The sequence below is a fragment of the Scyliorhinus torazame genome, unplaced genomic scaffold (genome assembly GCF_047496885.1).
Source record: "Scyliorhinus torazame isolate Kashiwa2021f unplaced genomic scaffold, sScyTor2.1 scaffold_687, whole genome shotgun sequence".
In the NCBI taxonomy this organism is placed as follows: domain Eukaryota; kingdom Metazoa; phylum Chordata; class Chondrichthyes; order Carcharhiniformes; family Scyliorhinidae; genus Scyliorhinus; species Scyliorhinus torazame.
This window is the reverse complement of record NW_027308414.1, coordinates 53,101-62,953: the sequence shown is the minus strand read 5'-3', so window position 1 is coordinate 62,953 and position 9,853 is coordinate 53,101. Positions and strand designations below refer to the sequence as shown.

The 9,853-nt window shown below is 55.4% G+C and overlaps 1 protein-coding gene across 1 annotated transcript in view; it reads left to right on the top strand.

Annotated features, from left to right (window-relative positions):
- Positions 1-607: 607 nt before the first annotated feature.
- The window catches only part of selenoh (selenoprotein H), a gene marked incomplete at its 3' end in the record, with an annotated part of 16,049 nt that continues 6,803 nt past the window's right edge, over positions 608-9,853 (top strand). Inside the window, exon 1 of the mRNA XM_072494593.1 lies at positions 608-732. Within this exon, the coding sequence (XP_072350694.1) occupies positions 608-732 (125 nt within the window). The remainder of the gene's footprint in view (positions 733-9,853) is intronic.

The following is a 9,853-nucleotide window of genomic DNA, read 5'->3' as shown; positions in this document are numbered from 1 at the left end:
CCGTGTCACACTCCCCCCGTGTCACACTCCCCCCCCGTGTCACACTCCCCCCCGTGTCACTCCCCCCCCCCGTGTCACACTCCCCCCCGTGTCACACTCCCCCCCCGTGTCACACTCCCCCCCGTGTCACACTCCCCCCCGTGTCACACTCCCCCCCCCGTGTCACACTCCCCCCCCCGTGTCACACTCCCCCCGTGTCACACTCCCCCCCCGTGTCACACTCCCCCCCGTGTCACTCCCCCCCCCCGTGTCACACTCCCCCCCGTGTCACACTCCCCCCCCGTGTCACACTCCCCCCCGTGTCACACTCCCCCCCGTGTCACTCCCCCCCCGTGTCACACTCCCCCCCCCGTGTCACACTCCCCCCGTGTCACACTCCCCCCCGTGTCACACTCCCCCCCGTGTCACTCCCCCCCCCGTGTCACACTCCCCCCCGTGTCACACTCCCCCCCCGTGTCACACTCCCCCCCGTGTCACACTCCCCCCCCGTGTCACACTCCCCCCCCCGTGTCACACTCCCCCCGTGTCACACTCCCCCCCCCGTGTCACACTCCCCCCCCCGTGTCACACTCCCCCCCCCCCGTGTCGCACTCCCCGAGTAACCACAATGGCTGAGAGGCAGGTGGAGGGGACACAGCCCGTTGCAGTCTCAACACCCTCCCTACCGCCCATCAGTGCCCAGGCCAAGCCTAACCCCCTGGGCACAGGACTCAAGGTCATCTTCGAGCACTGGTAACAATTGGGGCAGCACCCCCCCCCCCCCCCACCACCACCCCCCCCCCCCCCAACCCCACCCACCACTCCCCCGGGGCTGACAACCAGGGAGTCTGGCCCAGCCGGCTGGCCGTAGCCAGACACTGACATCACATTGTCTCTCACTCTGTCTGTCTGTCGCCCTCTCTCTCTCTCCCCCCCCTCTGTCTCTCCCCCTCTCTCTCTCACTCTGTTTGTCTGTCTGTCTCCCTCGCTCTCTCTCCCCCCCCCTCTCTCTCACTCTCTGTCTCCCCTCTCTCTCCCCCTTCATTCCCTCTGTGTTGGTCCGTCTGACTCACCCCCCATATCTCTCTCTCTCTCTCCCCCTCTCTCACTCTGTGTTTGTCTGTCTGTCTCCCTTTCTCTCTCCCCCCTTTCTCTCTCCCCCCCCCCCCTCTCCCTCTCTCCCCTCTCCCTCTTGAAGTGTTGGGTGCTCTGAGGTACAGACGAACCAACACGGTCGCGATTGGTACAACGCAGTTTTATTCTGTTAAACTATTTATACAACAAACTTGGTACTCAGCACGTGGTGACTGAGTGAGTGTCTGGCTGTGAGGTCCTTGCCCTGAGCCGTCTCCTGTTGGACTGCCCAGGAAGTGTCGTGTTTCTTGTTTTGTACTGTGTATGCTCTTGTCTGTGATTGGCTGTCGTGTTATGTGTGCTAATTGGTCCGTTGCTCTGTCTATCATTATGAATGTGTGTATGTGCTGTGAAGTTTTCTTGAATATCATGACATCCCCCCTTTTTTACAAGATTATATGCCTACGTGGTTATAAATATAAATGTGTCCTGAGTGCAGCTAAATGTGTGTGTGTGTGTGTGTAATATTTACATCATGTACATGGGGCTTAACTATAGACAAGCGGCGATGTCGGGTGTGACATAACAACGAGGTTGTACCATCACAAAAAGAAGAACAATGTGGAAATTTGGAACGATCAAACGAATGCCTGTAACGAGAAAACTGAGACATATTAACACAGTGTTTGCAAGAGTTCAACGTGTAAACAGTCTCATAAGTCCAGTCTAGTAGGTGGGCGTCGAATTTGGGTTGACCGCCTCAAGGGTGGGTCTGGAACCACCGGCTGAGGAACGGGCCTGGCCACGGGCGGCGACAGAAGGGACATGGTATACGGCAGCTCCACGAAGTCGCTATCAGGAACCAGTGGAGGACACGGCGTCTGTGTAAGGTCCCGTTGCGAGCGTGGAAGTAGGCGAAGGGCTCGGCGATTGCGCCTACGCACGGATCCATCAGGCATGCGTACCAGGAACGAGCGGGGAGCCACGCGTCGGAGAACTTCGGCAGGTGCTGACCAGCCACCGTCTGGTAGGTGGATGCGGACGTTGTCTCCAGGGGCCAGGGAGGGAAGATCAGTTGCCCGTGTGTCGTACGATCTCTTCTGGCGATCGCGCTGCAGTTGCATCCTGTGCAGTACCGGAGCATGGTCTATTGTGGGTGCCAGGATGGAAGGCACAGTGGTTCTGAGGGCGCGACCCATCAGCAGTTGGGCTGGTGAGAGGCCAGTGGCTAGTGGGGCCGAGCGATAGGCCAGCAGGGCAAGGTAGAAGTCCGACCCGGCAGCAGCAGCCTTGCAGAGGAGCCGCTTGACAATGTGAACGCCCTTCTCCGCCTTTCCATTAGACTGGGGGTGCAGAGGGCTGGACGTCACGTGTGTGAAGCCATACGAGGCAGCAAAGGACGACCATTCCTGGCTGGCGAAACAGGGCCCATTGTCCGACATGACAGTCATCGGAATGCCGTGGCGAGCGAAGGTGTCTTTGCAGGCCCTTATGACAGCGGACGACGTCAAATCGTGCAGGCGTATGACTTCTGGGTAGTTTGAGAAGTAGTCCACTATGATGACATAGTCCCTGCCGAGCGCGTGAAATAGGTCGACACCCACCTTCGCCCAGGGGGACATCACCAGCTCATGGGGCAGAAGCGTCTCAGGAGGTTGCGCCGGCTGAAACCTTTGGCAGGTTGTGCAGTTGAGCACCATGTTGGCAATATCGTCACTGATGCCCGGCCAGTATACCGCCTCTCGGGCCCTCCGTCTGCACTTCTCCACCCCCAAGTGGCCTTCGTGTAGTTGGTCAAGAACCAGCTGGCGCATGCTGTGCGGAATCACAATCCGGTCCAGCTTCAGAAGGATCCCATCAATGACGGCCAAGTCGTCTCGGACATTGTAGAACTGCGGGCACTGCCATTTGAGCCACCTTCCCGTCATGTGACGCATCACTCGCTGCAGAATGGGGTCGGCCGCTGTCTCTCGGCAGATACGGGCCAGACTGGAGTCGTCAGCCGGCAGATTTGCCGCTGTGAAAGCCACCTGTGCCTCGACCTGACATACGAACCCCTCCGCATCTGGCGGCGTGCTCACTGCTCTGGATAGGGCATCCGCCACGATGAGGTCCTTCCCTGGAGTGTAGACCAGTTGGAAGTCGTACCTCCTGAGTTTAAGTAGGATGCACTGGAGGCGCGGGGTCATCTCGTTCAGGTCCTTGTTTATGATGCTGACCAGGGGGCGGTGGTCAGTTTCGACCGTGAACCGTGGAAGACCTTAGACGTAATCGAGGAACTTGTCTAAACCGGTTAGCAAGCCCAGGCACTCCTTTTCGATCTGCGCGTAGCGCTGCTCTGTGGGGGTCATGGCTCGCGATGCATAGGCCACTGGGGCCCATGATGCCGTGTCATCCCGCTGCAGGAGCACCGCCCCAATGCCGGATTGGCTGGTAATGTCGGGATTTTAGTGGCACGAGACGTGTCAAAAAACGCCAATACCGGTGCAGTGGTGAGTTTGAGTTTGAGCTCCTCCCATTCCAGCTGGTGTGTGTGTTGCCGCTGGAACTCTGTGGACTTTCTGTCGAGGTGGCGCAGAGTCGTCGTGTGGGAGGCAAGGCTGGGAATGAACTTCCCCAGGAAGTTGACCGTGCCAAGGAAGCGTAGGACAGCCTTCTTGTCGGCCGGCTGCGGCATGGCTGTGATGGCGCTCACCTTGTCTGCATCCGGACGGACCCCTGACCGGGAGATATGGTCCCCCAGGAACTTCAGCTCGGTCTGGCCAAAGGAACACTTGGCTCGGTTGAGGCGCAGGCCGTTTTCCCGTATGCGCGCAAAAACGCATTGGAGACGATAGATGTGCTCCTGTGGTGCGGTGGACCAGATGATGACGTCGTCCACGTAGACGCGTACCCCTTCGATGCCCTCCATCATCTGCTCCATGATCCTATGGAAGACCTTGGATGCCGAGATGATGCCAAATGGCATCCGGTTGTAGCAGAACCTGCCGAAAGGGGTGTTGAAGGTACACAGCTTTCGGCTGGACGGATCGAGTTGGATCTGCCAAAATCCTTTAGAAGCATCCAGTTTCGTGAATATCTTCGCCTGGGCCATTTCACTGGTGATCTCCTCCCGTTTGGGTATGGGGTAGTGTTCCCTCATAATGATATTATTGAGGTCTTTTGGGTCAATACAGATGCGGAGCTCGCCAGAGGGCTTCTTGACACACACCATGGAGCTGACCCATGGCGTGGGCTCTGTGACCCTGGATAGGACCCCTTGGTCCTGGAGATCCTGCAGCTGCTGCTTGAGGCGGTCTTTAAGTGGCGCAGGAACCCTGCGAGGTGCGTGAATGACCGGGATGGCGTCCGGTTTGAGGCGAATTCGGTAGGTGTATGGCAGTGTTCCCATGCCTTCGAATGCCTCCTGGTTGTGGGCGAGGAGCGATTGGAGCTGTGCGTAGAACTCTGCATCCGGGAAGTCAGACGTGCCGTCTGGAGAGAGAGAGGGGATTCGTTGCACGAGGTGGAGAGCCTTGCATGCCTGTGCGCCCAGCAGGGAGTCCTTCGATGAGCCAACTATCTCGAACGAGAGTGTGGCCGTGTGTGTTTTGTGTGTCACCTGGAGCTGGCAGGATCCCATGGCCGGGATAACGTTCCCGTTGTAGTCGACCATCTTGCACCGGGATGGCTGGATTGGTGGTCTGACCTTTATGGCGTAGAAGGCTGACCATGCTATGAGGTTGGCGGAGGCGCCTGTGTCCAGGCGGAAAGTGATGGGCGATCGGTTGACCGTCAGGGTGGCACTCCATTCATCGCCCGGATTGATGGTGTTGACCCGGTTCACATCAATGACCGCAACCCGGAAGGCGTCTTGGTCATCTGTGTCGTCGGTTTGGATGTCGTGATGTGGAGGCTGAATGGTCCGCACGTGTCTGCGAGGTTGTCGGCGATGTGGAAGATCCACAGGTTGAGCCGCTCGACAGTAAGCAGCGTAGTGGCCCATCTTGCCACAGCGTAGGCATTGTCGGGTTTTTGCAGGACATTGTCCTTTTAAATGTACAGCTCCACAGTTGCCGCACGTCGTGACGTCATGGCGTTCGTTACGCCGCTGCGCATGCGCAGTTCGGTCTTGCGTCGGGTGCGTCTGCGCAGCAAGTCCCTCAGTGTTGCCGTAGGTTTTGGCGCGCGGGAGGCCTCGAAAAGCGCGCGAAACGGCCACCCTCGTCCGGGCCGCGGGCCGGGAGATACTCGATTGCCTGGATGCGTTCAGCCTCGTGGGCGGCCTGGCTTGCCGATTCGATCGCGTGGGACGCCCTCCGAGCCGATTCGGTCGCCTGAAATTGGGCATAGCGGCTGGTCGCGTTTTCATGCAGGACACAGGCTTCAACTGCAGACGCTAAGGTCAGGCCTTTAATTTTTAGAAGCTGCTGGCGTAGGCCCCTGGAGGCAACGCCAAAAACGATCTGGTCCCGGGTCATGGACTCTGAGGTGGTGTCGTAACCGCAGGACTGCGCGAGTATGCGGAGGTGCGTCAGGAAGGACTGAAAGAGCCCATCCTTACCTTGTAGGCGCTGCTGAAAGACATACCTCTCAAAGCTTTCATTGACCTCAACGTTGAAGTGTTGGTCGAGCTTAAGGAGGACCGTGTCATACTTAGATTTGTCCTCGCCTTCCGCGAACACCAGGGAGTTGTATACATGGATGGCGTGCTGACCTGCGGTAGTTCGAAGCGCTGCTTGAAGAGCGTCCAATTTATGCCCAGGTTCCCAGCGACTTGCAGCGGCTGCGGTGTGTTGATGGTGTCCATGGCTCAGGATGGCAGATTTGCCGGTAGGTATCGATTCACTCCTGGTACCATGAGGTGTTGGGTGCTTTGAGGTACAGACGAACCAACACGGTTGCGGTTGGGACAACACAGTTTTATTCCTTTAAACTATTTATACAACAAACTTGGTACTCAGCACGTTGTGACGGTGTGAGTGTCTTGCTATGAGGTCCTGACCCTGAGCCGTCTCCTGTTGGACTGCCCAGGAAGTGTCGTGTTTCTTGTTTTGTACTGTGTATGCTCTTGTCTGTGATTGGCTGCCGTGATATGTGTGCTAATTGGTCTGTTGCTCTGTCTATCATTATGTACAGGAAGAAGTTTTACAACACCAGGTTAAAGTCCAACAGGTTTGTTTCGATGTCACTAGCTTTCGGAGCGCTGCTCCTTCCTCAGGTGAATGAAGAGGTCTGTTCCAGAAACATATATATAGACAAATTCAAAGATGCCAGACAATGCTAGGAATGCGAGCATTAGCAGGTGATTAAATCTTTACAGATCCAGAGATGGGGTAACCCCATGTTAAAGAGGTGTGAATTGTCTCAAGCCAGGACAGTTGGTAGGATTTTGCAGGCCAGGTGGTGGGGGGTGAATGTAATGCGACATGAATCCCAGGTCCCGGACGCGCGACAACGCAGAATCGCCGAGCAGAAGCTTATAGCCAAGTTCCGCACACATGAGTGCGGCCTCAACCGGGACCTGGGATTCATGTCACATTACATTCACCCCCCACCATCTGGCCTGCAAAATCCTACCAACTGTCCTGGCTTGACACAATTCACACCTCTTTAACCCGGGGTTACCCCATCTCTGGATCTGTAAAGATTTAATCACCTGCTAATGCTCGCATTCCTAGCATTGTTTGGCATCTTTGAATTTGTCTATATATGTGTTTCTGGAACAGACCTCTTCATTCACCTGAGGAAGGAGCAGCGCTCCGAAAGCTAGTGACATCGAAACAAACCTGTTGGACTTTAACCTGGTGTTGTAAGACTTCTTACTGTGCTCACCCCAGTCCAACGCCGACATCTCCACGTCATGGCTACCATCGACACCGCAAACTGCCGGCTCAAAGTGGAGAGGATCTCCAGGAAGATCGCGCATATAGACACTGACATTAAGTTTCTACAAAGATGCAAGAAAGCAGACAAGATCCCGAAAGGGCGACAGATCACAAACCCACTCCAGTCGACCTACAACACAGACTTCGCTGAGAGACTCTGCCGTCGCACCTCTCTCACACTCCTCAACCACCTCGTCCGCCAGCTCCACAGCAGACGACGCAACCTGGAAACCAAGATAGAGGCCATATTCTCAACTTGCGCTCAGGATGCAGCAGACCAGCTGCGGAACACCGCCAAACAGATGAGACAACAATACTATGCCACCTATATGCATACCAAGAACAGAAAGCTTGAGAAACTTGGCATCACCACCGGCAGCAACCAAGCCACCCCCGGTGTCACAGTAGAAAACAATACAGGGAAATCTATTGTCAACTTGTCGGACTACACCCTTCAACCAGACAAAATCGAAGTCCTCAGCAGAGGGCTCAATTTCTGCACCACCACCAAAATGGACCCCATCAGTCTCGCGGCAGACACGGAGGAATTCATCAGGCGAATGAGGCTCTGGGAATTCTCCCACAGACCCCAAGGGGCCAACAGCGAACCCAAGCAGACTACCAATGAACCGGAACAGCAGACCGAGAGATCTGCGGTGCGGCAACCGAAGAGGAAAGAGTCGAATTGGACCCCTCCGGAAGGCCGCTGCCCCAGACCCGACATGTATGCTCAAGCCGTCAGGAGTCGCGTCAATGCCAGATTCATCAGTCGCATTCACAAGACAGCCCCGAACGTCACCCAAGCACAACGCAGTGCCATCCGCGCTCTCAAGACCAATCACAGCATCGTCATCAAACCAGCAGACAAAGGGGGGGCCACTGTCGTACTGAACAGAACGGACTACTGCAAAGAAGTATACCGACAACTGAACAACCGAGAACACGACAGACAGTTACCCGCAGATCCGACCAAGGAACACATACGCCAACTTAACAGACTGATCAAGACCTTGGATCCAGATCTTCAGAGCACCCTACGTGCTCTCATCCCACGTACTCCCCGCATTGGAGATCTCTACTGCCTCCCAAAAATACATAAGGCCAACACACCAGGCCGCCCTATCGTATCAGGCAATGGGACCCTGTGTGAGAACCTCTGTGGCTACATCGAGGGCATCTTGAAACCCATCGTACAAGGTACGCCCAGCTTCTGTCGCGACACGACGGACTTCCTACAGAAACTCAGCACCCATGGACCAGTTGAACCAGGAACATTCCTCGTCACAATGGACGTCTCGGCACTCTACACCAGCATCCCCCATGACGACGGCATTGCTGCAACAGCCTCAGTACTCAACACCGACAACTGCCAATCTCCAGACGCAATTCTGCAACTCATCCGCTTCATTCTGGATCACAACGTCTTCACCTTCGACAACAAGTTCTTCATCCAGACGCACGGAACAGCCATGGGAACCAAATCCGCACCCCAATACGCCAACATCTTCATGCACAAGTTTGAACAGGACCTACTCACCGCACAGGACCTTCAACCGACGTTATACACCAGATACATCGATGACATTTTTTTCCTTTGGACCCACGGCGAAGAATCACTGAAACGACTACACGATGACATTAATAAGTTCCATCCAACCATCAGACTCACCATGGACTACTCTCCAAAATCAGTTGCATTCTTGGACACACTCGTCTCCATCAAGGACGGTCACCTCAGCACTTCGCTTTACCGCAAACCCACGGATAACCTCATGATGCTCCACTTCTCCAGCTTCCACCCTAAACACATTAAAGAAGCCATCCCCTATGGACAAGCTCGCCGTATACACAGGATCTGCTCAGACGAGGAAGAGCGTAACAGACATCTACAGACGTTGAAAGATGCCCTCGTACGAACGGGATATGCCGCTCGACTCATCGATCGACAGTTCCAATGCGCCACAGCGAAAAACCGGACCGACCTCCTCCGAAGACAAACATGGGACACAACCGACAGAATACCCTTCGTCGTCCAGTAGTTCCCCGGAGCGGAGAAACTACGACATCTTCTTCACAGCCTTCAACACGTCATCGATGAAGATGAACATCTTGCCAAGGTCATCCCCACACCCCCACTACTTGCCTTCAAACAACCGCGCAACCTCAAACAAACCATTGTTTGCAGCAAACTACCCAGCCTTCAGAACAGTGACCACGACACCACACAACCCTGTCATGGCAATCTCTGCAAGACGTGCCAGATCATCGACATGGGTACCACCATTACACGTGAGAACACCACCCACCAGGTACGCGGTACATACTCGTGCGACTCGGCCAACGTTGTCTACCTCATACGCTGCAGGAAAGGATGTCCCGAAGCGTGGTACATTGGCGAGACCATGCAGACGCTGCGACAACGGATGAACGGACATCGAGCGACAATCGCCAGGCAGGAATGTTCCCTTCCAGTCGGGGAACACTTCAGCAGTCAAGGGCATTCAGCCTCTGATCTCCGGGTAAGCGTTCTCCAAGGCGACCTTCAGGACCCGCGACAACGCAGAATCGCCGAGCAGAAACTTATAGCCAAGTTCCGCACACATGAGTGCAGCCTCAACCGGGACCTGGGATTCATGCCGCATTGCATTCATCCCCCACCATCTGGCCTGCGAAATCCTACCAACTGTCCTGGCTTGAGACAATTCACACCTCTTTAACCTGGGGTTACCCAATCTCTGGATCTGTAAAGATTTAATCACCTGCTAATGGTCGTATTCCTAGCATTGTTTGGCATCTTTGAATTTGTCTATATATGTGTTTCTGGAACAGACCTCTTCATTCACCTGAGGAAGGAGCAGCGCTCCGAAAGCTCGTGACATCGAAACAAACCTGTTGGACTTTAACCTGGTGTTGTAAGACTTCGTACTGTGCTC